The 27,082-nt window shown below is 48.3% G+C and overlaps 2 protein-coding genes across 12 annotated transcripts in view; one reads left to right on the forward strand and one right to left on the reverse strand.

Annotated features, from left to right (window-relative positions):
* Nucleotides 1-14,989, forward strand: part of LOC118366950 (1-phosphatidylinositol 3-phosphate 5-kinase-like) — a 29,519-nt gene extending 14,530 nt beyond the window's left edge. For 5 of the 10 annotated variants that reach the window (XM_052493682.1, XM_052493677.1, XM_052493684.1 and 2 more), the window contains 31 exons: nucleotides 1,467-1,596; nucleotides 2,070-2,250; nucleotides 2,565-2,639; nucleotides 2,758-2,865; nucleotides 3,590-3,730; nucleotides 4,580-4,706; nucleotides 4,901-5,622; nucleotides 5,716-5,877; nucleotides 6,150-6,527; nucleotides 6,873-6,973; nucleotides 7,126-7,197; nucleotides 7,365-7,536; nucleotides 7,779-7,957; nucleotides 8,118-8,231; nucleotides 8,637-8,793; nucleotides 8,927-9,081; nucleotides 9,234-9,324; nucleotides 9,434-9,494; nucleotides 9,594-9,731; nucleotides 9,868-9,988; nucleotides 10,135-10,176; nucleotides 11,882-11,977; nucleotides 12,114-12,197; nucleotides 12,278-12,378; nucleotides 12,509-12,568; nucleotides 12,697-12,873; nucleotides 13,055-13,158; nucleotides 13,283-13,480; nucleotides 13,697-13,889; nucleotides 14,061-14,135; nucleotides 14,321-14,989. In XM_052493682.1, the coding sequence (XP_052349642.1) occupies nucleotides 1,467-1,596; nucleotides 2,070-2,250; nucleotides 2,565-2,639; nucleotides 2,758-2,865; nucleotides 3,590-3,730; nucleotides 4,580-4,706; nucleotides 4,901-5,622; nucleotides 5,716-5,877; nucleotides 6,150-6,527; nucleotides 6,873-6,973; nucleotides 7,126-7,197; nucleotides 7,365-7,536; nucleotides 7,779-7,957; nucleotides 8,118-8,231; nucleotides 8,637-8,793; nucleotides 8,927-9,081; nucleotides 9,234-9,324; nucleotides 9,434-9,494; nucleotides 9,594-9,731; nucleotides 9,868-9,988; nucleotides 10,135-10,176; nucleotides 11,882-11,977; nucleotides 12,114-12,197; nucleotides 12,278-12,378; nucleotides 12,509-12,568; nucleotides 12,697-12,873; nucleotides 13,055-13,158; nucleotides 13,283-13,480; nucleotides 13,697-13,889; nucleotides 14,061-14,135; nucleotides 14,321-14,436 (4,631 nt within the window). In that variant the 3' untranslated portion in view covers nucleotides 14,437-14,989. The remainder of the gene's footprint in view (nucleotides 1-1,466; nucleotides 1,597-2,069; nucleotides 2,251-2,564; nucleotides 2,640-2,757; nucleotides 2,866-3,589; nucleotides 3,731-4,579; nucleotides 4,707-4,900; nucleotides 5,623-5,715; nucleotides 5,878-6,149; nucleotides 6,528-6,872; nucleotides 6,974-7,125; nucleotides 7,198-7,364; nucleotides 7,537-7,778; nucleotides 7,958-8,117; nucleotides 8,232-8,636; nucleotides 8,794-8,926; nucleotides 9,082-9,233; nucleotides 9,325-9,433; nucleotides 9,495-9,593; nucleotides 9,732-9,867; nucleotides 9,989-10,134; nucleotides 10,177-11,881; nucleotides 11,978-12,113; nucleotides 12,198-12,277; nucleotides 12,379-12,508; nucleotides 12,569-12,696; nucleotides 12,874-13,054; nucleotides 13,159-13,282; nucleotides 13,481-13,696; nucleotides 13,890-14,060; nucleotides 14,136-14,320) is intronic. The other 5 variants (XM_052493681.1, XM_052493686.1, XM_035749815.2 and 2 more) reach the window with 3 other exon arrangements.
* A 292-nt stretch (nucleotides 14,990-15,281) lies between these two features.
* Nucleotides 15,282-27,082, reverse strand: part of LOC118366656 (serine/threonine-protein phosphatase 6 regulatory ankyrin repeat subunit B-like) — a 35,668-nt gene continuing 23,867 nt past the window's right edge. The window contains exons 20-27 of one of the 2 annotated variants that reach the window (XM_052493687.1): nucleotides 26,006-26,123; nucleotides 25,512-25,731; nucleotides 20,678-20,765; nucleotides 20,483-20,566; nucleotides 19,579-19,807; nucleotides 17,818-17,900; nucleotides 17,582-17,673; nucleotides 15,282-17,068 (exon numbers count right to left, since the gene is read on the reverse strand). In XM_052493687.1, the coding sequence (XP_052349647.1) occupies nucleotides 16,815-17,068; nucleotides 17,582-17,673; nucleotides 17,818-17,900; nucleotides 19,579-19,807; nucleotides 20,483-20,566; nucleotides 20,678-20,765; nucleotides 25,512-25,731; nucleotides 26,006-26,123 (1,168 nt within the window). In that variant the 3' untranslated portion in view covers nucleotides 15,282-16,814. The remainder of the gene's footprint in view (nucleotides 17,069-17,581; nucleotides 17,674-17,817; nucleotides 17,901-19,578; nucleotides 19,808-20,482; nucleotides 20,567-20,677; nucleotides 20,766-25,511; nucleotides 25,732-26,005; nucleotides 26,124-27,082) is intronic. The other variant, XM_052493688.1, reaches the window with a different exon arrangement.

Consider the following 27,082-nt stretch of genomic DNA (forward strand, 5'->3'; position numbering starts at 1 on the left):
GCTACCGGTATGCGAGCTAACTAGCTACCGGTATGCGAGCTTGCGAGCAACTAGCTACCGGCGTGCGTGCGTGCGAGCAAGCTAGCTACCGGCGTGCGTGCGTGCGTGCAAGCTAGCTACCGGCGTGCGTGCGTGCGAGCAAGCTAGCTACCGGCGTGCGTGCGTGCGAGCAAGCTAGCTACCGACGTGCGTGCGTGCGAGCAAGCTAGCTACCGGCGTGCGTGCGTGCGAGCAAGCTAGCTACCGGCGTGCGTGCGTGCGAGCAAGCTAGCTACCGACGTGCGTGCCTGCGAGCAAGCTAGCTACCGACGTGCGTGCCTGCGAGCAAGCTAGCTACCGACGTGCGTGCCTGCGAGCAAGCTAGCTACCGACGTGCGTGCGTGCGTGCGAGCAAGCTAGCTACCGGCGTGCGTGCGAGCAAGCTAGCTACCGACGTGCGTGCGTGCGAGCAAGCTAGCTACCGGCGTGCGTGTGTGCAAGCTAGCTACCGGTGTGCGTGCTTTACGGTAGCTAGTATCCACTAGCTAGCATCTAACAGCAGGAAACCCAAAATAGTGTTGCAAATTGGGCATAGAACCATGTTTTTTTTTTGTCCTATCAGATCCATGAGAAGGTCTTAGCAAGTGTATCCCTTTGTCCTTCAACTGGTGATGGAAGTGGATGTCCGGTTTAGGTCCCAGGCTCCCAATGACTATCGTGATTATTTATTTACTAGGTCATTTGCAGAGTGAGCAGACTCAATACCAAGCAATGTAAGAGCTGGCAATGTAATCCGAGTGATGTGTGGCAGGCCGGATGCCCAGTGCTGCTGATGGCAGAGCAGTTGATCATTTTTCACTTGTTTAAACCAACCAAAAGTGGGGCACTGCCCCTAATGCCGTAATGGACGGGCCGCCACTGTTCACCATATTAAAACGACAGTTCAGTTCACATAACACGGTTGACCTTAAAATGAGGGACAGACGTAAATTAATCACATATAGATAATCATCATCAGAAATGACTTCGTCAAAGCAACAAAATAACTAGGGCTTTACAATGATGTTGAAACTTGGAGAATGTTGGGATTAAGTGGGTTGAAACCTTACTAGAAGTGATGTGCCACGGGGTCGATGAAGGGAGCCTTTAATCATATTTTTTTTATTGAATTCTCCATGTGATCTATGTTAAAGGGCACTTCATTTAATATAACAGCCATTTAAAATTCAATATTTGTGCACAATTTCTACTTAAAATATCAATGGGATGCACACAAAAGGCACTCTTTTCGTGGAATGACCCAGGAATTCCCCACTTCCTTATTTAGTTCAAGTGTTGCTTCCTTTTCCACTCTTTTGCAGCTGTGTATTCTTTCTGTTGAACGAGCAGTTGGTACTGAACCTAATGTATTGTAGCTGTAAGCCAAGCTAACATTTTCTCTCTATCGTGCTCTCTCACTCTTCTCTCTGTCTGTGTGTGTGCTGTAGAGTCCCTGTTTAACCGTCGTGTGGAGGAGAAGGCTAAAGAGATGCTGTTCACTCCTCTGGGCTGGCACCACAGCTCCCTGGACCAGCTCAGAGAGGAGAATGGAGAGAAGAAGGCCATGGAGAGGCTACTGTGAGTACAGGTTTGAAAGTTGCTCAAATGTTTTTGTCATTCCATTTATTTATTTGTTATAGGTATGTTGGATGTTTGGAAACTAAAGACTAGTCTTTAGCTTATTGAAGTGAAGTAAAACTGGAACTGAAGTGGAACATATTTGAGTCATTCTTTTAGATGAAACAACATCTCAGTATGAATCGGAGCATACTATGGTGTTATTTTGGACTCCAGAGTCTAAGGCACTGCATCTTAGTGCTAGAGGCGTCACTTCAGACCCTGGTTCAATTCCAGGCTGGGAGTCCCATAGGGCGGCACACAATTGGTCCAGTATCGTCCAGGTTAGGGTTTGGCCGGGGTAGGCTGTCATTGTAAATACAAATTTGTTCTTAACGGACTTGCCTAGTTAAATAAAAATGTAAAATATTTAGCTGGTGAATCCACATGGTATATTGGCCTTAAACTGCTGTTTTCTTCCCTCCCTTACCCAGCTCTGCCAACCACAGTCACATGATGGCGCTGCTGCAGCAGCTGCTGTACAGTGAGTCCCTATCCCTCTCCTGGCGTGACATCATTGTTCCCGTGGTGAGGCAAGTGGTGCAGACGGTGCGGCCAGACGTTCGCAGCTGTGATGATGACATGGACATCAGACAACTGGTCCACATCAAGAAGGTAGCTCACTGACAGTAACCTCGTACAACCATCCAGAAGTCTCACAAGCTTACATTCTGTAGCGCAGCGGCTACACTCACAGTGCTCTCAGGCAGGTATTCTGACTTGAGATTTGGGTGATTAACTTAACTTTTTGTGCAAGTCTCCATATTGAATTCAATCAAAGATTTACGCTAAAGTCCGAGTTGCACTTATCTCAACTCTGAATCAGGTTATTTGTCATGTATCTGTACTTATACTGCACCCACTGTAGGGGTTGAATTTTGAGTAATTTAACGTGACCAAAATGGCTATTTCATTATTTATTTTTTTAGATTCCTGGAGGGAAGAAGTTTGACTCTGCCGTAGTGAATGGCTTTGTCTGTACCAAGAACATTGCCCACAAAAAGGTAGGTTCCCTCTCCTGTAAAAATAACCACCATCTCTCCCTGTAAAACGAGCCAGAACGACACTGTTTATTGCTTGTCTATGTGCAGATGAACTCAATAAAGTATAATTTTGTCTTAGATGAACTCGTACATCAAGAACCCCAAGATCCTGCTGCTGAAGTGTTCCATAGAGTATCTCTATAGAGAGGAGACCAAATTCACCTGCATTGACCCCATTGTGCTTCAGGTCAGTCAGACACTCAGTGGTTTGTGGGTTGTGCTGTCCTGTTGATTTAAAGCATGAATGATTTATGTAGCTAAATTAACAAGATGACAAGTATAATGTCAAATAACCTAATCAAGGGCTAGGCATTAAGACAAACACATTTAGAATACATATTTCACTAATTCCTGGACTCCTGAGTGGTGCAGTGGTCTAAGGCTCTGCATCTCAGTGCCACTGGAGATTCTGGGTTCGAGTCCAGGCTCTGTCGCAGCCAGCCGCGACCGGAAGACCCATGGGGCGGTGCACAATTGGCCCAGCGTCGTCCAGGTTAGGGGAGGGTTTGGCCGGCATGGATGTCCTTGTCCCATCGCGCACATGCGAGTCCTGTGGCAGCCTGGGCGCAGTGCATGCTGACACGGTCGCCAGGTGAACAATGTTTCCTCCGACACATTGGTGCGACTGGCTTCCGGGTTAAGTGGGCATTGTGTCAAGAGGCAGTGCGGCTTGTCTGGGATGTGTTTCGGAGGACGCACGGCTCCCGACCTTCGCCTCGCCCGAGTCCGTACGGGAGTTGCAGTGATGGGACAAGACTGTAACTACCAATTGGATACCATGAAATTGGGGAGGAAACGGGGTAAAAAAAGAAAGTGAAATATATACAAATTCCTCATTTGCTGACACCCATCCATAATTTCTAGAAATTAAGAAAAAAATAAACAAATCTTTGTCTGTCTTTGTTCCCCAGGAGCGTGAGTTTCTGAAGAACTATGTTCAGCGTATAGCGGACGTGCGTCCCAACCTGGTGCTGGTAGAGAAGACTGTGTCTCGTATCGCTCAGGACATGCTGCTGGAGCACGGGATCACATTGGTCATCAACGTCAAACCAGTCAGTACCTCTCTAGCTCTCTGTACTGCTAGTTACCTTATTCGCTGTGCTTATCAATGTCAAACCAGTCATTACTGATATCTCACTAGCTTTCTCTAGCCCTCTGTTCTGCCCTCTGTCACTACTTACATTACTGCTAGTTATTGTCCTCAAACCAGTCAGTACTGCCCTGCCCTCTTTCTAGCTCTCTGTACTAGTTACCGTACTAGCATGGGTTATGTTTCCAAACACACCTTAATTAGCTTTAGAACATGTTACATACAGGTAACTGCCAAAATAAAGGAAACACCAACATAGGGCCACCACGAGCCAGAATACACCTTGGCATAGATTACATGTTTCTGGAACTCTATTGGAGGGATGCAATACCATTCGTAAACAAGAAATTCCATAATTTGGTGTTTTGTTGATGGTGGTGGAAAACGCTGTCTCCGGCGCCACTCCAGAATCTCCCATAAGTGTTCAATGGGGTTGAGATCTGGTGACTGAGATGACCATTACATATGGTTTATGTCATTTTCATGCTCCAAACCATTCAGTGACCTCTCATGCCCTATGAGCCTGCCCAGCATTTTTGTACCCTAAGCATGATGGGATGTTAATTGCTTAACTAACTCAGGAACCACACCTGTGTGGAAGCACCTGCTTTCAATATACTTTGTGTCCCTCATTCACTCAAGTGTTCCCATTATTTTGGCAGTTACCTTTATGTAGCTGTTAGCTTTTTGTTTTTAACTATTTTTGATGGTGTCTTTAGCCATGTTAGCCTGTTCTTCTGCTTAACTCATTCAACTGTCTATTAGCCATACCTGCCCTCAGTCTCTCTTTCCCACCTCTGGTTCTCTGCAGCAAGTCTTGGACAGGGTGAGTCGTATGACCCAGGGGGACCTAGTCATGTCCATGGACCAGCTACTCACCAAGCCTCGACTGGGAACCTGCCAAAAGTTCTACCTACACTCTTTCCAGCTGGCCAATAGTGAGTGGAAACTACTCTGTCTGTTAGATATTGTAAGCCGTTCATAAAACTTAATTCACTTAAATAATCCGACACATGAAACCTACTGCAACCAGGTGCGTTCATTCACAAGTTCCTCCCGCCCAGTCTAGACTTATCTCCACAGCACAACTATGTAATGTGTTCTCCTCTCTTCTCTTCTCTCTCTGTGACAGATGAATTGAAGACTCTCATGTTCTTTGAGGGCTGCTCTCCCCAGCTGGGCTGTACCATAAAGCTTCGCGGGGCTTCTGAGTATGAGCTGGCCAGGGTTAAAGAGATCATCATCCTCATGGTGTGTGTGGCCTACCACTCCCAGCTAGAGATATCCTTCCTCATGGATGAGTTCGCCATGCCTCCCAGCCTGGCCAAGACCAACTCCTTCCCCTGTCTCCTGGAGAGCACTACTGTTGAGGAGGAGGAGGAGGAGGAGGAGGAGGAGGAGGAGAGCCAGGAAAATGGGACTGACCAGAGCACCCTCTCCCAGGGAGGAGAGACTGTGCTGGGGGAGGAGGAGGAGAAGTCTTCCCTTGGGAAATCTGTATCAGAGTCCTCCTCGCCTAAAGATGTCCATGGTGTAAAAGTCAACAAAAAACACTTCCTGTCCTCCTCTTCCTCCTTGGGGGCTGAGGGGGTGGAGTCAGCAGAGGTCATGACCTCCACGCCGTTGTCCAATCGCCAGGTGCTGCCACCTCCAGTGTCCCCACCCTATCTTATTGATGACCTGGAGGAGTTGGCAGATGAGATCGGATCGGGGAAGGGGGAGACTGAGGGGGGGAGCGGGTCGGGGGTTCTGGGGAGGGGTGAGTCGCGGGAGGAGAGCTCGGGTTCAGAGACACCCCCCAGGCTGTTCAGAGACCCCCTGCAGGATGACACAGGGCTGTTTGTCACAGAGCAGGTGAGGGAGAAAAAAAACTGATTAAGGATACAGACAGAAACATGTTGGTTTCCATTGCCCTACAATATCCTCTTCTGTTTTGCCACCGAGCAGGTGGCCTCAACGGACGACCGTCTCAAGACGCTTACGGCAGGCTTCAAACAGGAGCTGAAGGACATCATCCTTTGTATCTCCCCCTTTATCACCTTTAGAGAGCCCTTCCTCCTCACGCCTGCTGGCCTACGCTGCCCCAGCAGAGACTACTTTCCTGAAAAGGTCTGTTGGTTTACATTCACTCAAGGTTTTTCAACCTGCTTTCTATCAATTCGCTCAATGTAGTTCAGTAATGTACAATAGAATATCAGGTCATCTGTTCACGTGACCGTTAATTCCTCTGTACTCCGTTGTTAGTTATAGTGGAGATGTCTACCAAAATAGTTGTTGTCATGCATGTGCATTACGCACATCTCATAACACTTAAGTGCTAGGCAAATGAGCCGATATGCTATTTTCGTATTTGAGATGTAACAAACTAGTTCCTTGTGTAGGTGTACCTCTCCCCGCTGCTCAACAAGGACTTCAAAGAACTGGACTGTCGACGTAAGCGACAACTCCTCAAAGACTCCGCCCCGTCAGTTGGAGGCATCGCCAACGGAGTCCCTCCCCTCCGCCCCATCCAGGTGTTACCCTCCCACCACCTTACCAGCGCCCGCATCGCAGAGCAGCTGGGCAGCAGCCAGGACCTGGCCAAGATGCTGGCAGACTACCGTGCCCAGGGGGGCCGCCTCCGGCAGGAGGCAGACCCCTTCACCCAGCCCCTACCTCAGCCACCAGTCCGGGAGGCTCCACCGCCCAAGCACCCCGTCAAGGCTGATAGTGAGGAAGAGAAACCAGCAGGACAGAACGACATGACCTGGGCCTCCAAGGTGAGTCATGGCCAGCTAGTTAGCACATCTACACACCACAATAATAGGAGATGGATGGGACAGATAGGCAGAGGAGGGAGACAGATCTCCAACAGTCTCACTGATGTATCTGTGGCGTTAGATATTGTTCTGATGTATATTGAGGGGTTTTCCATTACAGACAACCTATGTTAACATCTCCCTTGGTCAGTGCTAGTTTACTGCTCAGTGTGTTCCATTGATGAGCACACCACCTCACTCACTCTCCAGAGAGATTAGGGGAGGTCTGAAGAGGCGAAGTGCGCTCTTGAATTGTAAAGCATATGTGCTTGTTGTTGTTGACCACCATTACTTCTGTGTTTTTAGCTGGACTGCCTGAACCCGGTGAACCACCAGAGACTGTGTGTTCTGTTCAGCAGCTCCTCAGCCCAGTCCAACAACTCCCCCAACCCCTGCGTCAGTCCCTGGTAAACCCCACTCAACCCTGGTGGTCTTCAATTCAGTACAGCTTTATTTATCCCCTTAGGAGCAATAGAAATCTTGTGAACCCGGTGTGAAAGACCAGCTGACTGAACTCTGAAAGGTCAGCTATTCACAAAGACTTATTTGTTCTCAACAGGATTGTCACGATGGAGTTCTACGGAAAGAATGACCTCACACTAGGAATATTCTTGGAGAGATACTGTTTCAGGTGAGGGAGAAATATCAGAACCTGACAAATTATTTATTGAATTTCCGATCAAATATTTGACCATGAAGTGTGTCATTGATATGTAATAAAATGTCATTCAATGAAGCCCCTCTTCTTTGCCCTGATGTGTCTGTCTGTGTGCGTGTGTCTGTGAATGCATGATAAAGGCCATCCTATCAGTGCCCTAGTATGTTCTGTGAGACTCCCATGGTGCACCATGTGCGGCGGTTTGTCCATGGCAGTGGCTGTGTTCAGATCGTACTGAAGGAGCTGGACTCTCCTGTGCCTGGATACCAACACACCATCCTCAACTACTCCTGGTGCCGCATATGCAAACAGGTACAGTAACTTGTTAATCTGCGTTTCCTTATCTGTTCCATGACTAACCCCAGGACTTGCTCTATAGCTATCACACCTAACAGTTTGTTTTAGTTAATAGCGAGATCGCCTAGTTCAACTAATCAAAGTCTTGCTAATCAGAATTGCCAGTTTTTGGCTAGAGCAAAAAGCTGCTGTCCAGGTCTGCTTAGTTTCTATATCGCTCACAGAGCTTTGATCCTTGTATTCTGCTGTCTCTGTAGGTGACTCCTGTGGTGCCCCTGTCTAATGACTCGTGGTCCATGTCCTTTGCTAAGTACCTGGAGCTGAGGTTCTATGGTCACCAGTATACCAGGAGGGCTAATGCTGAGCCCTGTGGCCACTCCATCCACAAAGACTACCACCAGTACTTCTCCTACAACCAGATGGTGGCCTCATTCAGGTGGGAAACATAGGCCAAGGCATTTATTTTCATCCATCCAACCATCCATTCATACATCTATCCATCATTTATCATTCCTACACTTTTTTTCTTATAATTTTTGCATAAATTCAAAACATCTTCAACCTGTATATGCCCATTCCACTTGTCTAACCCCCAGCTACATCTCAGTGAGACTGCTGGAGATCTGCCTCCCTCCCCCGAAGATCTTCATCAGGAACCAGGGGCCCTCCAAGGCAAGCATGCAGCAGGACCTCAAGGACTTCTCACAGAAGTAACTGTCTACCTGTTGTCTGTCTACCATGGCCTTAAGTAGCCTGGTCCCAGATCTATTTTTTATTTTTTATTTGACCTTTTATTTAACTAGGCAAGTCAGTTAAGAACAAATTCTTATAGGAACAGTGGGTTAACTGCCTTGTTCAGGGGCAGAACGACAGATTTTTACCTTGTCAGCTCGGGGATTCGATCTTGCAACCTTCCGGTTACTAGTCCAACGCTCTAACCACTAATGGCTACCTGCCATTTGTGCTGTATAGCTGAGTCCTATGGTTATTGTCCTCTGAGTTGGCAAGACGGTACAAACAGATCTGGGACCAGGCTCCAACTGACGAATCTGAATAATCTAGTTTGACTACCTTCTTTCTAGTTCAGTCCTTTTCCATTCTCTCCCTCTTGTCAGGGTGAATCAGGTGTACCTGGCCATAGAGGACCGCCTCACCTCCCTGAAGACGGACACCTTCAGCAAGACACGCGAAGAGAAGATGGAGGACCTGTTTGCACAGAAAGACGTAGGTTCCCCCTCGAAGGGTGGGAGCTACACTCCAAATATGTCTTGTGTATGTATAGTGCAGTGGAGGCTGACTTTTCATCAGTGTTGTCACTGTAAATCGGAGGACGGGCTCATTATAATGATTGAACGGAAAAGTATCAAACACATGGTTCCCATCAGTTTTCTTTGTGTGTGTTCAGATGGAGGAGGCAGAGCTGCGTAGCTGGATAGAGAAGCTGCAGGCTCGTCTCCAGGCTTGTGGTAGTGACTCCCCCCAGCAGCTCCAGACTGTACTGGAATCAGTGGTAGTGAAGAAACAGAGCCTGTGTGAAACACTGCAGTCCTGGAACAGCAGGTGAGAACACTGATATCAGAGCAGCTTTTTATGTTAGGGGTGGTTTCCTAGACACAGATAAATTAATCTCCAATAAACACGCATTTTTAGTCTAGTACTAGGCTTCATTTTTGATCTCATATAATGAATTTGTTGAACCATTTAACCTCCAGGCTGCAGGACCTATTCCAGCAGGAGAAGGGCAGGAAGCGTCTGTCGGTCCCAGCCAGCCCTGGGAGACACAGACCGACAGACGACAGCAAGGTCAGTGCAATATATACCTGATATAAATCAGATGATAGGATGAGCTTAGTATATGATAAGGACTTGTATCCTAAAGGATGGAATGTTACGTATTTATTTTGTTTAACAGACCAGTGTTCTGGAGTCTTCTCCACGCAACCCCTCCCCTGTGGTACAAAATGGTGACAAAGGTGAGGGGATTTTTTTCCCCAGCTTTCACTCAGAATGCTATAGTACTTCTCTCATTGGTTGACAGTAGTTGATGGGTGTGTCTGTTTTTCAATTGACAGAGGACCGTCACCTCACTACCCTGCCCTCGAGCTCGGGGTCGTCATTGCTAACGTTACCGTCACCAGGGGAACCCGGCTCAGAACCCCTCTCGTCTGGACCATCCTTTCCTGACCAGGACTCTGTCAGCATCCCAGAGGGTGAACACACACACACACCTGTAGAATCACAAACACAACCCCCCACGTACGCTTACCATTCACTTTCTCTAGATCTACAGTGTGTATCTAAATACAGACCTCTCTGGTCTCTAACTCCATTCTTGTTGTCTCCTAGATGTGTTTGATGGACACCTGTTGGGCTCCAATGACAGCCAGGTGAAAGAGAAGTCCACCATGAAGGCCATTCTAGCCAACTTGCTGCCAGGCAACAGTTACAACCCCATCCCATTCCCATTGTGAGTACAGTATGCCCTTCACATCTGAATAAGCTTTTTGCCTGTAGAATAAATTAATTTATGATCAGCCATATAAGATAGCATCTGATATAATGCCAATGCTATATTGAGCCCTGTTCATTTTCTTACTTTGTTGTAATGTTTAGCTTGAATCCCAGTGTTGACGGGAAAAATCACCACTATATCAGGTGCCACCTACTGCTGATGTGCCCTTGAGCAAAGCACGTAACCTCTAACCTGCTCCAGAGAGAGCTCTGCGCTGCTCTGCCGCTGACCCTGTGCTGTTGTTTTGTGGTGGGGCTGAGCACTGTGAAAGCCAAAATAACAAATGTCCATTGTAATCCAGGGGTCGGAACCAAAATTATTTTCCAATTGTCTTCATTCTCTGGTCCAACATTAGTTAAACCAACTCTCTGAAGTTCAGACTTTCAGAGATCCTTCATAGAAGCCGCTCCTTCAGATAATGCATGTCATAACAACAAGATGCCCAGTGATTCATGCCCAGCGCTCTCCTCACCTGCAAAAATTCAGTCGCATATCACACCCTACACTACACTTGTCTGTCCAATGCATGTACATGGAGCAGCTTGGTGAAGAAGTGTAATGTTTGATGTAGAAAAATACATTTAAAACAAGCGGCTTCTATGAAGGATCTCTGAAAGCCTTTGAACTTCAGAGAGTTGGCTTAACTAACGTTGGACCAGAGCTAGCCCTTGATCATGACTCTTAGTTCCATTACACATAATGCCATCTAGAGTTTGAGAGCTAGACCAGAGCTAGCGAACAAGCTTGTGTGTTCAGAGCGGCACCAGAATTAAAATAGAAGGCACGTCTTTTTGTAGTTAATAAATCAATGTGAAACGTCATAACTATAATAGCCTTAACAGATTCACTTTTCCAATGCTAGTTATCTAATTTCTTTATTTTTAAATCGAATAAAATGGTATTTGTCACATGTACTGAATACAACAGGTGTGTAGACCTTATCAATACTGAGGCAATATACAGGCGGTACCGGTACAGAGTCGATGTGCGGGGGTACAGGTTAGTTGAGGTCATTTATACATGTAGGTAGGGGTAAAGTGACTATGCATAGATAATAAACAGCGAGTAGCAGCAGTGTAAAAACCAAGGGGGGTGTCAATGTAAATAGTTTGGGTGGCCATTTGGTTAATTGTTCAGCAGTCTTATGGCTTGGGGTTAGAAGCTGTTAAGGAGCCTTTTGGACCTAGACTTGGCACTCCGGTTCCGCTTGCCGTAACGTCAGTAGGCTACATTAAACTATGCATGCTTCGGAGGGAGGGGCAGGTAGCCTACAAACACTGGGAAGGATTTTCAGCAGGCAGGCAGACAGACACTGGAATATGTTTCTGAGTGACAGTGAGGGCTATGCAGAGGTGCTTTGTTGTGTTTTTTGTGGGACTTGAAAAAAATTCCTGGAATGTAAAAGAACTCTCTTAACCAGTTCCTGTGCTTCTGAAATAACAGTTCTGTTTCAGAACAGTATAGATCCCTAGTCTTTTGCACACATTGTATATAGACTGCCCATTTTTTTCTACTGTGTTATTGACTTGCTAATTGTTTACTCCATGTGTAACTCTGTGTTGTCTGTTCACACTGCTATGCTTTATCTTGGCCAGGTCGCAGTTGCAAATGAGAACTTGTTCTCAACTAGCCTACCTGGTTAAATAAAGGTGAAATAAATAAAAATAAATAGATCCCTGTTGTTCTCGGTTCTGTTCTTCGAAAAACGTTATTTTACAGTTTTCGGTTCTGTTCCCTGAATCGGTTCCAACCCCAGGTTGTATCCTCTGTATAATGGACAGATAAGTAGTGTGCTGTATTGTTGAGCCCTGTGTGTTTTCTGACGTTGTTGTGATCTTTGTTTGTCAGTGACCCAGACAAGCATTACCTGATGTATGAGCATGAGAGAGTGCCCATAGCCGTGTGTGAGAGAGAACCCAGCTCCATCATTGCATTCGCTCTCAGGTAACCACTCCGCTCTATTTCTTCTCCATTCTCTGCACGTCTTACTCACTGATGTGTTATGTTGTCTTGTTGTTCTAAAGTTATTGTCGTTATAGTGTTCTAATGTAATTTGAATGACCTCGGCCTGATTCTCTAGCTGTAAGGAGTATAAGACCGCTCTGGATGAGCTGTCAAAGACAACGGTGAAGGCTGGAGGCGAGGACACCACCCAAACCGTCAGGTACACACAAACTCTGCTGATGTTGACTGTGTGTATGTTACCTGATGTATAATGCCTCGTCTCATCCTGTCGGGGTGTAGCTCCGGAGAGAGCCGGGCCAAGAACAGCCCAGCCAAGCCCAATGAGACGGCCTCCTCCCAGATGGGTCCGGGCCGCAGCAGCATGGACAATGACCCTCTCAGTGAGTAGTGGATCCTCTCAGGGTAAACGGGAAACATGGGAGGGGGGTGCTAGAAAGTGTTTTTTTTTACCTCAGTTCATTTCTGTTCTAATGGCATTCCTATCATCCTTTTTATTTTTTATTTGAACAGAAGATGCAGACATAGGAGACAAGCACAAGAAGTCAGCCGGAAACCCTCATATCGAATTACGTGAGTGTTTCTCATTGGATTTATGTGCCCTTTGGGATGGCGTTACCTGTGAAGTGCTTAGCCCGCAAACGTTCTCTCAATAACAAGCATAGGGCCTAGTCAGTAATCTCTCTCTCTCTCATTCGTAGAGTTCTCTGATGCCAATGCTAAGTTCTACTGCAGGATCTACTATGCAGAGGAGTTCCACAAGATGAGAGAGGAGATCATGGACAGTACGGAGGATGACTTTGTCCGCTCGCTCTCCCACTGCGTCAACTGGCAGGCCCGTGGCGGCAAGTCTGGGGCTGTCTTCTACGCCACCGAAGGTGTGACCCTCGACACCAGAGTCATATTGTTTTATTTAACTTGTATTTACCAGGAAGTCCTATTTGGGGGCAAGATAACTCCTTTAAATATGTGCTGTCAATGTCACACACCTATAGTGCTATTTATTTGTCTGTAGTGGTTATACCTATCGCTCTCTTTCTCCCTCCTTCCCTCACTCAGATGACCGGTTCATCCTGAAGCAGATGCCAAGACTAGAGGTTCAGTCCTTCCTGGACTTTGCCCCTCACTACTTCACCTACATCACCGGAGCTGTGCAGCAGAAGGTAAACTACCCATATAATTACATTTGACTTAGATAAATATGAACTATTTTGGTGATAAATTGGATTTCCTCAAATAAATGACTTTATTTTAAAAAAAATCAAACCCCCCCGGTCTGTCCCACAGCGACCCACTGCCCTGGCTAAGATTCTGGGTGTGTACCGGATCGGCTACAAGAACTCCCAGAACAACTCTGAGAAGAAGCTGGATCTGCTGGTCATGGAGAACCTGTTCTATGGCAGGAAGATGGCCCAGGTGTTCGACCTCAAGGGTTCTCTGAGGAACCGTAACGTTAAGACCGACTCTGGGAAGGAGAGCTGTGAGGTGAGCATGGCACAAGGCCAGCAACACTGGGTTGTGTGTTTGATTCCCGCTGAGGCCACATACAACATAAATGTATGCACTCACTGTACAGTCAGTAGCTTTGTTTATTTATGCATGTATCTTTATTTGACCAGGTATGTCATTGAGAACACATTCTCTTTTGAAATAACAACCTTTGGATAAAAGCATCAGCTAAATGGCATCATTCTATATTAGGTGGTTCTGCTGGATGAGAACCTACTGAAGCTGGTCCATGACAACCCTCTGTACATCAGAGCCCACTGCAAGGCCATCCTGAGGGCTGCCATACACAGTGATGCCTACTTCCTGTCTAGTCACCTGATCATAGACTACTCTCTGCTGGTTGGTCGAGATGACACCACAGACCAGCTGGTGGTGGGAATCATAGGTGCGAGAAAAGCTTTCAAACGTATTTTCATTGGCTATAACATTGATAACTGTTTGCTGGTGCTTACAGAAAAAACATCTAATTTCTCTATGCATGCTGCTTCAAAAAGGCATGGGAATGAATTTGTACTCTGCTGTAGTTATAAAAGAAACATTCCTTCCATTGTGTCAGATTACATTCGGACATTCACATGGGATAAGAAGCTGGAGATGGTGGTGAAATCCACAGGGATCCTGGGAGGGCAAGGTAATTCATCATCTGTCAGACGTCACCTTCCCCCTACATTAGTCCTTGAAGTCTATTTTTAGATTGTGCCCTTTCACATTTAGCTTTGAGATCTCTAGTAGTTGGTTTTTGTATTATACAAAGACCTTTTGATTTCTTCCTGTAAATGAAAATTGCTATTGTGGTGTTTTGTGTCTCACTCACAGGTAAGATGCCCACAGTGGTGTCTCCGGAGCTGTACCGATCGCGTTTCTGTGAGGCCATGGACAAATACTTCCTCATGGTGCCTGACCACTGGACAGGTCTAGGGGTCAACTGCTAACTGACACCAGGGAGCTAGCCTGAGTTCCAGATCGGTTTGTGTCGTCTAGCCAATTCCTATGTCATTGTCACGGCATGTTTGGCAACACAGCATAAACGGATCTGGGACTCGCCTGCTAGCTGCAGAACACAACATGGGCATCAGTTACCAGGAGGGACAGGAGACTACAATGCAGAAAAACCCTTTGCCCAATAAGGAACCATAAAAGCATACTGGATGGATTGATGAAGAGTAATGCAAGGCCAGTATACAACGACTCAATCATTCCATAGTATTATTATGATCTACTAGACTGTAAACGAGTGACTCGATAGTATTATTGGAAGTCGTGACTCTCCAGTAAAAGCTGGGCCCTAATTTATCCTGACATGGAAAGAACTTAATTCCCTAATCTTGATGTGTCAAACTGTTTCACGCGGGCACAGTGAGATGGCACTGAAAAAAAAAAATCTTACTTGGTGGTCCTAGTTTGGTGAACAAATGAATCAATGTGATGTAAATGTACAGAGAGTATGTAATTAAAGATTAACACTGATTTCACAAATGTTTTAAACCTCCGTGTCAATAAGATGTTTTGTTTGTCCCATCTTGTGAAACTACATAGATGAGGATAGTCATTGCTCAGATGTCCCGACGAGACTGTAGACTTCACCATGAAATGCTCACATGAATGGGGAATTGTTTTACCGGTATGTTGCCTCCTTGCAATCTATGTAGAGGCATTTGAGGGTTCCAAGGCTGAAATGGAGGATCCATTCTCATGTTTTTGGCATCTTAATGCTTACCTAAGAAGTAATGTTTTAACTTGGTATCAAATAGGAAAGTACGGACATGACACACAGCACTAAATTAAAACAGATTTTTATATTATTGTACAATTCATTCATAAAAAGACAAACAGCCTTGAGCATTTCATACTGCATCAGGAACTGGTATGAAAATCAATCTGATCCGATTGTCACAACTGACTGGTGGTGTGATGCTCCTTCTGGCATCATAATACTGATCCATGGCAGCATCCTAAATGGCTATATTCCCTATAGTGCACTACATAGGGTTCTTCTCAAAGGTATTACACTATGTAGGGAATAGAGGTCCATTTGGGACACAGACCCAATCACTTCGTTACTTTCATTATCAACAAGCCTTGAGGTGTTTAAACTAACACTGTGCTTTTTAAAAAGTGTGTACTCTGGGGTAGAGTTATTACAGACAAGGTTGTGCTTTACAATGACATGCAGAACGACATCTTGTTGCAGACATACACACGTCTCTGATCATAGGAGTGTAAAAACATTGGTGTGGTTTTTTTTCTTCAGGGTTAGAAGTGACATGACCCCAACAGTTAATCAACTCATCTCAGTCACATACATCCATAATACACAATCTAGGGCTCTATTCAATCTGTACAGTTGAAGCGTGATAGAAGTGTTAAGGTTGTCTCTGCTCAAGCAGGAACATTGCCTTTAAATGTAAAGCTGAACTTCTGCGATACGGATTGAATAGACACCACACGCACCAGAAGAATGCGTACACTTCTTTTGGAAAATGTAAATTTAAAAAATGAATACAAAGGTTTAACAAGGCACTGGACAAGTTAGACTGGCACATTGCTGGTAGGTAGACAAACTAGATGGGAAAGGGGGATGGAGAGAGGTCAAGGTCCTGCTCTCCTTTACAGTTTAAGTGCAAGCAGTATTCTGTACCATAATATAAGCGTTAATAAATACCGTACAGGTGTCAACCTCTTCACTGGAGACCTGATCATGTAAACTACTGAAGCACTGTGGTCCTGTAACACTAGGGACAGGATCAGGAACAGTCCTAGTCACCTATAGCCAATAACTACAGCCCAGAGCTTTTCCAGGTCAGTTGACGTGGGTGATTTCTATTGGTGTGGAAACAAGAAGTTGAAAGGGTACCACTTCTATCCGCCTCATGCACATTCCATCATGTTTCTTTATAATAGACTTAAGTCAATTCTAGAATTGTGCTTTAGTTGGTTTGTGCTATACTCACATCTCCGGGCAGATCAGTATGAATGCTGACACAAAAATATATGTCAATATTTGGTACATCAGTCAACCAAAATAAACTTTTTTTATTTTTAAAAAAAGGTCCTACAAACAAAATAGCTTTAATTAGAAAAGTCTCAGCTGCTGTCATAGATAGCCAAGCTGAGACAGAGTACCTAGATTGATCTGGATAAGAAACACCAGCAGGTAGGATCACATGAGGTTGAGCTCCAGCCATTAGGGGGGGACAAAGTCCTGTACAAGCCCCCACACAGGTTCTACTCTTGGGACACAAGCGAGGGATTTGTGGTGGGAAACTGTGGCTCTGCAGACATCCTGGTAGTCTTTTAAAAGTCATAGGGGTCAAAAGGTTTCTGAGTCTGAGTCGTTTTCAGTGGTGCCCTGACTGGCACTTCCCTCGCTGGAGGGGCCAGAGGGGGCCTTGGGGCTACGAGGGTCCCGCGAACCCTTGTGCCTGGATAGGGCCCTCAGGAGGGAACCTGGGGAGGGGACTCCGGAGCTGCAAGGAGAGCAGAAAGGCATCATGGTAGCCAGAATGAGAGCCAGACAGTCAGCCACCTCCCTGCTAGGAGCGCAAGCTAGAGCAGGCGTCAGACCTGGGGGAAGAGAGAGGAGGGCAGAGAAATAGAAGAGGATAGGGTGGGGAGAAATAAGTAGGGAAGGGAAGATGGACAGAGAGAAAGAGGGGGGAGTAAACATGGAAGAAGCGGAGAGAGCAAAGCGAAAAACAGAGAGGTGAGGGGACAAGGGAAGAGAGGACAACGGGAGAAAGCAGCATTCCATTAGTACACAGCCAGCGCAGACAAGCAGACAGGGAATGCATACAACCTAAACCTAATTCATTATAGAGAAGGAAAAACTCCTGGCCCTAATAACAACAATACTTGACAGGTGGAACTGGGACAGAGAGCTACAAACCAGTTTGATGCACACACACACACTCTCTCTCTCGAGCCTACCAGAGCAAAGAGAGACAGACCGCTGTAGCTAGCTAGCTAATGTACATAGACATGCCAACACCACAGGCAGCTGATATAATAGCAACATGCAGTTAGATCCCTTTAACACACTGGTACTGATTCATGCCCAGACCAGACCTTAAGACCTACCATTCTCATCCAACATCTGAACACTGGCCCCCCTGGACAGCAGGTCCTGGACAGCCTGTTTCAGGCCGCTACGAGCTGCTAGGTGGAGCGGCCTGGGAGGGACAAACCAATCAGAAGGTTTGTAGTGGGGAGGGGCTAGACATTTCCACCCCAGAATAAATCAAGGTTGCTAGCGGACATAATATTTGGTTCTCGGTTCCAAGACTAACCATGGGCTATCTCTGACGAACACTTACGTCTGCAGTGCTGCGTTTGTGGCACCTATGAGAACAGTATCCTTTAGCCTCTCCAGGATGAACAGAACACAATCCTCCTTTCCCTGAAGGGGGGTGAAGCCAAATTAATATATTATGCACTTGTAAATATAAACTCAGCAAAAAAATTGCCCTTTTTCAGGACCCTGTCTTTCAAAGATAATTTTTAAAAACTCAATAACTTCACAGATCTTCATTGTAAAGGGTTTAAACACGGTTTCCCATGCTTGTTCAATGAACCATAAACAATTCATAATATAATAATAATATATGCCATTTAGCTGACGCTTTTATCCAAAGCGACTTACAGTCATGTGTGCATACATTCTACGTATGGGTGGTCCCGGGAATCGAACCCACTACCCTGGCGTTACAAGCGCCATGCTCTACCAACTGAGCCACAGAAGGACCACAATTCATGAAGATGAACCTGTGGAACAGTCGTTAAGACACTAACAGCTTACAGATGGTAGGCAATTATGGTCACAGTTATGAAAACTTAGGACTCTGAAAGATGCCTAGGGTCCCTGCTCATCTGCGTGAACGTGCCTTAGGCATGCTGCAAGGAGGCATGAAGACTGCAGATGTGGCCAGGGCAATAAATTGCAATGTCTGTACTGAGACACCTCAGACAGCGCTACAGAACAGACAGCTGATCGTCCTCGCAGTGTCCAGACCACGTGTAACAACACCTGCACAGGATCGGTACATCCAAACATCACAACAGCAACTGCCTGAGTTATACCAGGAACGGACAATCCCTCCATCATTAATCAGACTGTTCGCAATAGGCTAGAGAGGCTGGAGAGGGCTTGTAGGCCTGTTGTAAGGCAGGTCCTCACCAGAGACAACGTCACCTTTGGGCACAAACCCACCGTTGCTGGACCATACAGGACTGGCAAAAAGTGCTCTTCACTAACGAGTCACGGTTTTGTCTCACCAGGGGTGATGGTCGGATTCGCGTTTATCATCGAAGGAATGAGCGTTACACCGAGGCCTGTACTCTGGAGCGGGATCGATTTGGAGGTGGAGGCTCCGTCATGTTCCGTCATGTTCATCATTGGACTGAGCTTGTTGTCATTGCAGGCAATCTCAACGCTGTGCGTTATAGGGAAGACATCCTCCTCCCTCATGTGGTACCCTTCAGGCAGGCTCATCCTGACATGACCCTCCAGCATGACAATGCCACCAGCCATACTGCTCGTTCTGTGCGGGATTTCTTGCATTACAGGAATGTCAGTGTACTGCCATGGCCAGGAAAGAGCCCGGATCTCAATCCCATTGAGCACATCTGGAACCTGTTGGATCGGAGGGTGAGGGCTAGGGCCATTCCCCCCAGAAATATCCAGGAACTTGCAGGTGCCTTGGTGGAAGAGTGGGGTAACGTCTCACAGCAAGAACTGGCAAATCTGGTGCAGTCCATGAGGAGATGCACTGCAGTACTTAATGCAGCTGGTGGCCACATCAGATACTGACTGTTACTTTTGATTTTGACCCCTCCTTTGTTCAGGGACACATTATTCCATTTCTGTTATTCACATGTCTGTGGAACTTGTTCAGTTTATGTCTCAGTTGTTGAATCTTATGTTCCTACAAATATTTACACATGTTAAGTTTGCTGAAAATAAATGCAGTTGACAGTGAGTGAGTTTCTTTTTTTTGCTGAGTTTAGTATTTGTATGTGGTATGTACAAATGTCATGTCAAAGAAATGGGGAGAGAAATCTCCCGAGAGGACACTCACGCTACTGCAGGCCAGGTGGAGGGCTGTGTTGCCATTCTGGTCAACCAAACCCAGGCTGGCGTTGGCACTGGTCAACAGCACCTCTACAGCCCCCACTCCTCCCTTCTCTGCAGCCATCATCAGCGCACTGCGCCCTGATTGATCCACAGCATCCACAGGTGCATCATGGGACAGAAGCAGCTGGACACAGTCCACATGACCAGAGAACGCTGCAGCATGGAGTGGAGTCCTGGGAGAGAAAGGGGAGGATGTGGGAGGAGAGGAAAGGAAAGCAGAAGGAGGAAGAGAATACAGAAGTTCGAGATTGAGGCTGTGTTAGATACAGCTCCATCTGATCCAGGGCAACTCTAATATGTATCTGAATCGGGTGTGTAACGACCAGTGGTGTAAAGTACTTAGGTAGTTTTTGGTGCATCTGTACTTTACTATTTATATTTTTTACAGTTTTTACAGTTTTTACTCCACTACATTCCTAAAGAAAATTAATGTACTTTTTACTCCTTGCATTTTCCCCTGACACACAAAAGTAATCGTTACATTTTGAATGCTTAACAGGACAGTAAAATGGTCCAATTCACACACTTATCAAGAGAACATCCCTGGTTATCCCTACTGCCTCTGATCTGGCAGACTCACTAAACACACATGCTTCATTTGTAAATGATGTCTGAGTGTTGGAGCCCCTGGCAATCTGTGAATAAAAAATATAAAAAATAAAATGATGCGGTCTGGTTTGCTTAATATAAGGACTTTTGATACTTAAGTATATTTAAAACCAAATACTTTTAGACTTTTCCTCAAGTAGAATTGTAATGGGTGACTCACTTTTCTGTAAAGGTATCTTTCTTTACTTTTACTCAAGTATGACAATCGGGTACTTTTTCCACCACTGGGGACGACCTACCTATCTTTAGTATCCTTACAGCTGGCGATGTCTGATCCCATGGCCTCCAGCAGTAGTGCGGCACAGGATTCATGATCATTCACCCTGGGAAGCGAAACACAGAATGTAAACACCGTTGTCCATGAGGCAAAACACAGTCAACACTGACATCTATGGGCAATACTGTGCAATTTGTACATGTATGTGAAGACTTACACAGCACAGTGCAGGGGAGTGAAGGGGTTCCCATCGATACAGCGACAACCTTTCTGCTCCAGCAGTACCTCCACACAGCCCTCATGACCTGGACACACCCACACACACACACACACACACACACACACACACACACACACACACACACACACACACACACACACACACACACACACACACACACACACACACACACACACACACGAGTATTAGAACATGCCAACATAAAAGGTATTTCACATAAAAGATACACGTAGAGACAAAATCCTCAGGCACACTGATTGGAGATTCAGAATAAAAATTAATGGTTTGAGGCAGGCCTGCAGGAGGTAGGTCTAGTGACTGACCATAGTAGCAGGCCCAGTGTAGTAGGTAGGTCTAGTGACTGACCATAGTAGCAGGCCCAGTGCGGGGGGGTGGTCTAGTGACTGACCATAGTAGCAGGCCCAGTGCGGGGGGGTGGTCTAGTGACTGACCATAGTAGCAGGCCCAGTGCGGGGGGGTGGTCTAGTGACTGACCATAGTAGCAGGCCCAGTGTAGTAGGTAGGTCTAGTGACTGACCATAGTAGCAGGCCCAGTGCGGGGGGGTGGTCTAGTGACTGACCATAGTAGCAGGCCCAGTGCGGGGTGGTCTAGTGACTGACCATAGTAGCAGGCCCAGTGCGGGGTGGTCTAGTGACTGACCATAGTAGCATGCCCAGTGCAGGGGGTGGTCTAGTGACTGACCAGAGTAGCATGCCCAGTGCAGGGGGTGGTCTAGTGACTGACCATAGTAGCATGCCCAGTGCAGGGGGTGGTCTAGTGACTGACCATAGTAGCAGGCCCAGTGCGGGGGGGTGGTCTAGTGACTGACCATAGTAGCAGGCCCAGTGCGGGGGGGTGGTCTAGTGACTGACCATAGTAGCATGCCCAGTGCGGGGGGTGGTCTAGTGACTGACCATAGTAGCAGGCCCAGTGCAGGGGGGTGGTCTAGTGACTGACCATAGTAGCAGGCCCAGTGCGGGGGGGTGGTCTAGTGACTGACCATAGTAGCAGGCCCAGTGCGGGGGGTGGTCTAGTGACTGACCATAGTAGCATGCCCAGTGCGGGGGGGGTGGTCTAGTGACTGACCATAGTAGCAGGCCCAGTGTAGTAGGTAGGTCTAGTGACTGACCATAGTAGCAGGCCCAGTGCGGGGGTGGTCTAGTGACTGACCATAGTAGCAGGCCCAGTGCAGGGGGGGTGGTCTAGTGACTGACCATAGTAGCATGCCCAGTGCGGGGGGTGGTCTAGTGACTGACCATAGTAGCATGCCCAGTGCGGGGGGGTGGTCTAGTGACTGACCATAGTAGCAGGCCCAGTGCAGGGGGGGTGGTCTAGTGACTGACCATAGTAGCATGCCCAGTGCAGGGGGTGGTCTAGTGACTGACCATAGTAGCAGGCCCAGTGCGGGGGTGGTCTAGTGACTGACCATAGTAGCAGGCCCAGTGCAGGGGGTGGTCTAGTGACTGACCATAGTAGCAGGCCCAGTGCGGGGGTGGTCTAGTGACTGACCATAGTAGCAGGCCCAGTGCAGGGGGTGGTCTAGTGACTGACCATAGTAGCAGGCCCAGTGCAGGGGGGTGGTCTAGTGACTGACCATAGTAGCATGCCCAGTGCGGGGGGGTGGTCTAGTGACTGACCATAGTAGCAGGCCCAGTGCGGGGGGGTGGTCTAGTGACTGACCATAGTAGCATGCCCAGTGCGGGGGGGTGGTCTAGTGACTGACCATAGTAGCAGGCCCAGTGCGGGGGGGTGGTCTAGTGACTGACCATAGTAGCAGGCCCAGTGCAGGGGTGGTCTAGTGACTGACCATAGTAGCAGGCCCAGTGCGGGGGGGTGATCTAGTGACTGACCATAGTAGCAGGCCCAGTGCGGGGGGGTGGTCTAGTGACTGACCATAGTAGCAGGCCCAGTGCGGGGGGGTGATCTAGTGACTGACCATAGTAGCAGGCCCAGTGCGGGGGGGTGGTCTAGTGACTGACCATAGTAGCATGCCCAGTGCAGGGGGGGTGGTCTAGTGACTGACCATAGTAGCAGGCCCAGTGCAGGGGTGGTCTAGTGACTGACCATAGTAGCATGCCCAGTGCAGGGGGGGTGGTCTAGTGACTGACCATAGTAGTAGGCCCAGTGCAGGGGGGGTGGTCTAGTGACTGACCATAGTAGCAGGCCCAGTGCGGGGGGGGTGGTCTAGTGACTGACCATAGTAGCAGGCCCAGTGCGGGGGGGTGGTCTAGTGACTGACCATAGTAGCAGGCCCAGTGTAGTAGGTAGGTCTAGTGACTGACCATAGTAGCAGGCCCAGTGCAGGGGGGGTGGTCTAGTGACTGACCATAGTAGCAGGCCCAGTGTAGTAGGTAGGTCTAGTGACTGACCATAGTAGCAGGCCCAGTGCAGGGGGGGGGGTCTAGTGACTGACCATAGTAGCAGGCCCAGTGCGGGGGGTGGTCTAGTGACTGACCATAGTAGCAGGCCCAGTGCGGGGGGTGGTCTAGTGACTGACCATAGTAGCAGGCCCAGTGTAGTAGGTAGGTCTAGTGACTGACCATAGTAGCATGCCCAGTGCGGGGGGGTGGTCTAGTGACTGACCATAGTAGCAGGCCCAGTGCAGGGGGGGTGGTCTAGTGACTGACCATAGTAGCATGCCCAGTGCAGGGGGGGTGGTCTAGTGACTGACCATAGTAGCATGCCCAGTGCGGGGGTGGTCTAGTGACTGACCATAGTAGCATGCCCAGTGCAGGGGGGGTGGTCTAGTGACTGACCATAGTAGCATGCCCAGTGCAGGGGGGTGGTCTAGTGACTGACCATAGTAGCATGCCCAGTGCGGGGGGGTGGTCTAGTGACTGACCATAGTAGCATGCCCAGTGCAGGGGGTGGTCTAGTGACTGACCATAGTAGCATGCCCAGTGCAGGGGGGGTGGTCTAGTGACTGACCATAGTAGCATGCCCAGTGCGGGGGGTGGTCTAGTGACTGACCATAGTAGCAGGCCCAGGGCAGGGGGGTTGGTCTAGTGACTGACCATAGTAGCAGGCCCAGTGCGGGGGGGTGGTCTAGTGACTGACCATAGTAGCATGCCCAGTGCGGGGGTGGTCTAGTGACTGACCATAGTAGCAGGCCCAGTGCAGGGGGTGGTCTAGTGACTGACCATAGTAGCAGGCCCAGTGCAGGGGGGGTGGTCTAGTGACTGACCATAGTAGCAGGCCCAGTGCGGGGGGTGGTCTAGTGACTGACCATAGTAGCAGGCCCAGTGTAGTAGGTAGGTCTAGTGACTGACCATAGTAGCATGCCCAGTGCGGGGGGGTGGTCTAGTGACTGACCATAGTAGTAGGCCCAGTGCGGGGGGGTGGTCTAGTGACTGACCATAGTAGCATGCCCAGTGCGGGGGGGTGGTCTAGTGACTGACCATAGTAGCAGGCCCAGTGCAGGGGGGTGGTCTAGTGACTGACCATAGTAGCAGGCCCAGTGCAGGGGGGTGGTCTAGTGACTGACCATAGTAGCAGGCCCAGTGCAGGGGGGGTGGTCTAGTGACTGACCATAGTAGCAGGCCCAGTGCAGGGGGGGTGGTCTAGTGACTGACCATAGTAGCAGGCCCAGTGCAGGGGGTGGTCTAGTGACTGACCATAGGTGCAGGCCCAGTGCAGGGGTGGTGGTCTAGTGACTGACCATAGTAGCAGGCCCAGTGCAGGGGGTGGTCTAGTGACTGACCATAGTAGCAGGCCCAGTGCGGGGGGTGGTCTAGTGACTGACCATAGTAGCAGGCCCAGTGCAGGGGTGGTCTAGTGACTGACCATAGTAGCAGGCCCAGTGCAGGGGGTGGTCTAGTGACTGACCATAGTAGCAGGCCCAGTGCGGGGGGTGGTCTAGTGACTGACCATAGTAGCAGGCCCAGTGTAGTAGGTAGGTCTAGTGACTGACCATAGTAGCATGCCCAGTGCGGGGGTGGTCTAGTGACTGACCATAGTAGTAGGCCCAGTGCAGGGGGTGGTCTAGTGACTGACCATAGTAGCATGCCCAGTGCGGGGGGTGGTCTAGTGACTGACCATAGTAGCAGGCCCAGTGCAGGGGGTGGTCTAGTGACTGACCATAGTAGCATGCCCAGTGCGGGGGGGTGGTCTAGTGACTGACCATAGTAGCAGGCCCAGTGCAGGGGGGTGGTCTAGTGACTGACCATAGTAGCAGGCCCAGTGTAGTAGGTAGGTCTAGTGACTGACCATAGTAGTAGGCCCAGTGCAGGGGGTGGTCTAGTGACTGACCATAGTAGCAGGCCCAGTGTAGTAGGTAGGTCTAGTGACTGACCATAGTAGTAGGCCCAGCGCAGGGGAGTGGTCTTGTGACTGACCATAGTAGCAGGCCCAGTGTAGTAGGTAGGTCTAGTGACTGACCATAGTAGCAGGCCCAGTGCAGGGGGGGTGGTCTAGTGACTGACCATAGTAGCAGGCCCAGTGTAGTAGGTAGGTCTAGTGACTGACCATAGTAGCAGGCCCAGTGCAGGGGGGTGGTCTAGTGACTGACCATAGTAGTAGGCCCAGCGCAGGGGGGTGGTCTAGTGACTGACCATAGTAGCAGGCCCAGTGTAGTAGGTAGGTCTAGTGACTGACCATAGTAGTAGGCCCAGCGCAGGGGGGGTGGTCTAGTGACTGACCATAGTAGTAGGCCCAGTGTAGTAGGTAGGTCTAGTGACTGACCATAGTAGCAGGCCCAGTGTAGTAGGTAGGTCTAGTGACTGACCATAGTAGCAGGCTCAGTGCAGGGGGGTGGTCTAGTGACTGACCATAGTAGCAGGTCCAGTGTAGTAGGTAGGTCTAGTGACTGACCATAGTAGCAGGCCCAGTGCAGGGGGGTGTACCCCTGGTGGTCTCGGAGGCGGGGCGTGGGCGGTTCAGAAAAAGCGATACTCAGCAGCTCAGCGAGCCAGGATGCGTGGCCCCTCGCTGCAGCCAGATGGAGGGCTGTTCGGCCCCTGGAGTCCCCCAACAACACAGAGGCCTCCTGCTCCAACAGACACTGGACACACTCCTCCTGACCACACAGCAGCTGGGAGAGGAAGAGGAAGAAAGAGAGGAGAAAATGGGTACGAGACAGAGATCACCTTTAAACTTTTAGACTGGACAAAGAGATCATGTAGAAGCTACCCAGAATTCAGTACAATCACACACACAGCCATACACACACACACACACACACACACACACACACACACACACACACACACACACACACACACACACACACACACACACACACACACACACACACACACACACACACACACACACACACACACACACACACACACACACACACTCACCCCAAGGTGCAGGGCAGTCAGGCCATGGCTGTCTGCTGTGTCTACAGCAGCCTCTCTCTCCAGCAGCAGAGACACAGCGTCCACATGTCCCCCTGCCACCGCCAGCATCAGAGGAGTCCTGACAGGGACAGAGGGGACAGTCAGAGGAGGACAAATGGATCGGTAGACACACACAATCCCAAATCAAAGCCCATGTACTAGTATTGTAGGGTCGGTGCAATTTATCATATTACTTCCATCCATCCAATCAGATCTGAAAGGATTAGATGAGTGTAAGCAATACAGCCCAAATTTTACCTCGCTTATCAGGAGAGAAAGTTGAGCGCAAGATATTACCATATAATGTATACCTATCCAGTCCCTTTATAACTATACTAAATAAAAATATAAAAACGCAACATGCAACAATTTCTAAGATTTTACTGAGTTACAGTTCACATGAGGAAATCAGTCAATTGACATGATTTAATTAGGCCCAAATCTATGGATTTCACAACTGGGAATACAGATATGCATCTGTTGGTCACAGATACCATTAGACAAAGGTAGGGGCTTGGATCAGAAAACAAGTCAGTATCTGGTGTAACCACCATTTGCCTCATGCAGCACGACATCTTCGCATAGAGTTCATCGGGCTGTTTATTGTGGCTTGTGGAATGTTGTCCCATTCCTCTTCAATGGCTATGCGAACACGCTGTTGTACACGTCGATCCAGGGCATCCCAAACATGCTCAATGGGTGACATGAATGGTGAGTATGCTGTTCATTCAAGAACTGGGACATTTTCAGCTTCCAAGAATTGTGTACAGATCCTTGTGACATGGGGCCATGCATTATCATGCTGAAAAATGAAGTGATGGCGGAGGATTAATGCCACGACATTAGAATCTCATCACGGTTTCTCTGTGCATTCGAATTGCCATCGATAAAATGCAATTGTGTTCGTTGTCCGTAGCTTATTCCTACCCATACCATAACCCCACTGCCACCATGGGGCACTCTGTTCACAACGTTGACATCAGCAAGCCGCTTGCCCACACGATGCCGTACACGCTGTCATCTGCCCAGTACAGTTGA

This window comes from Oncorhynchus keta, chromosome 34 (assembly GCF_023373465.1).
Source record: "Oncorhynchus keta strain PuntledgeMale-10-30-2019 chromosome 34, Oket_V2, whole genome shotgun sequence".
Taxonomy (NCBI): Eukaryota; Metazoa; Chordata; class Actinopteri; order Salmoniformes; family Salmonidae; genus Oncorhynchus; species Oncorhynchus keta.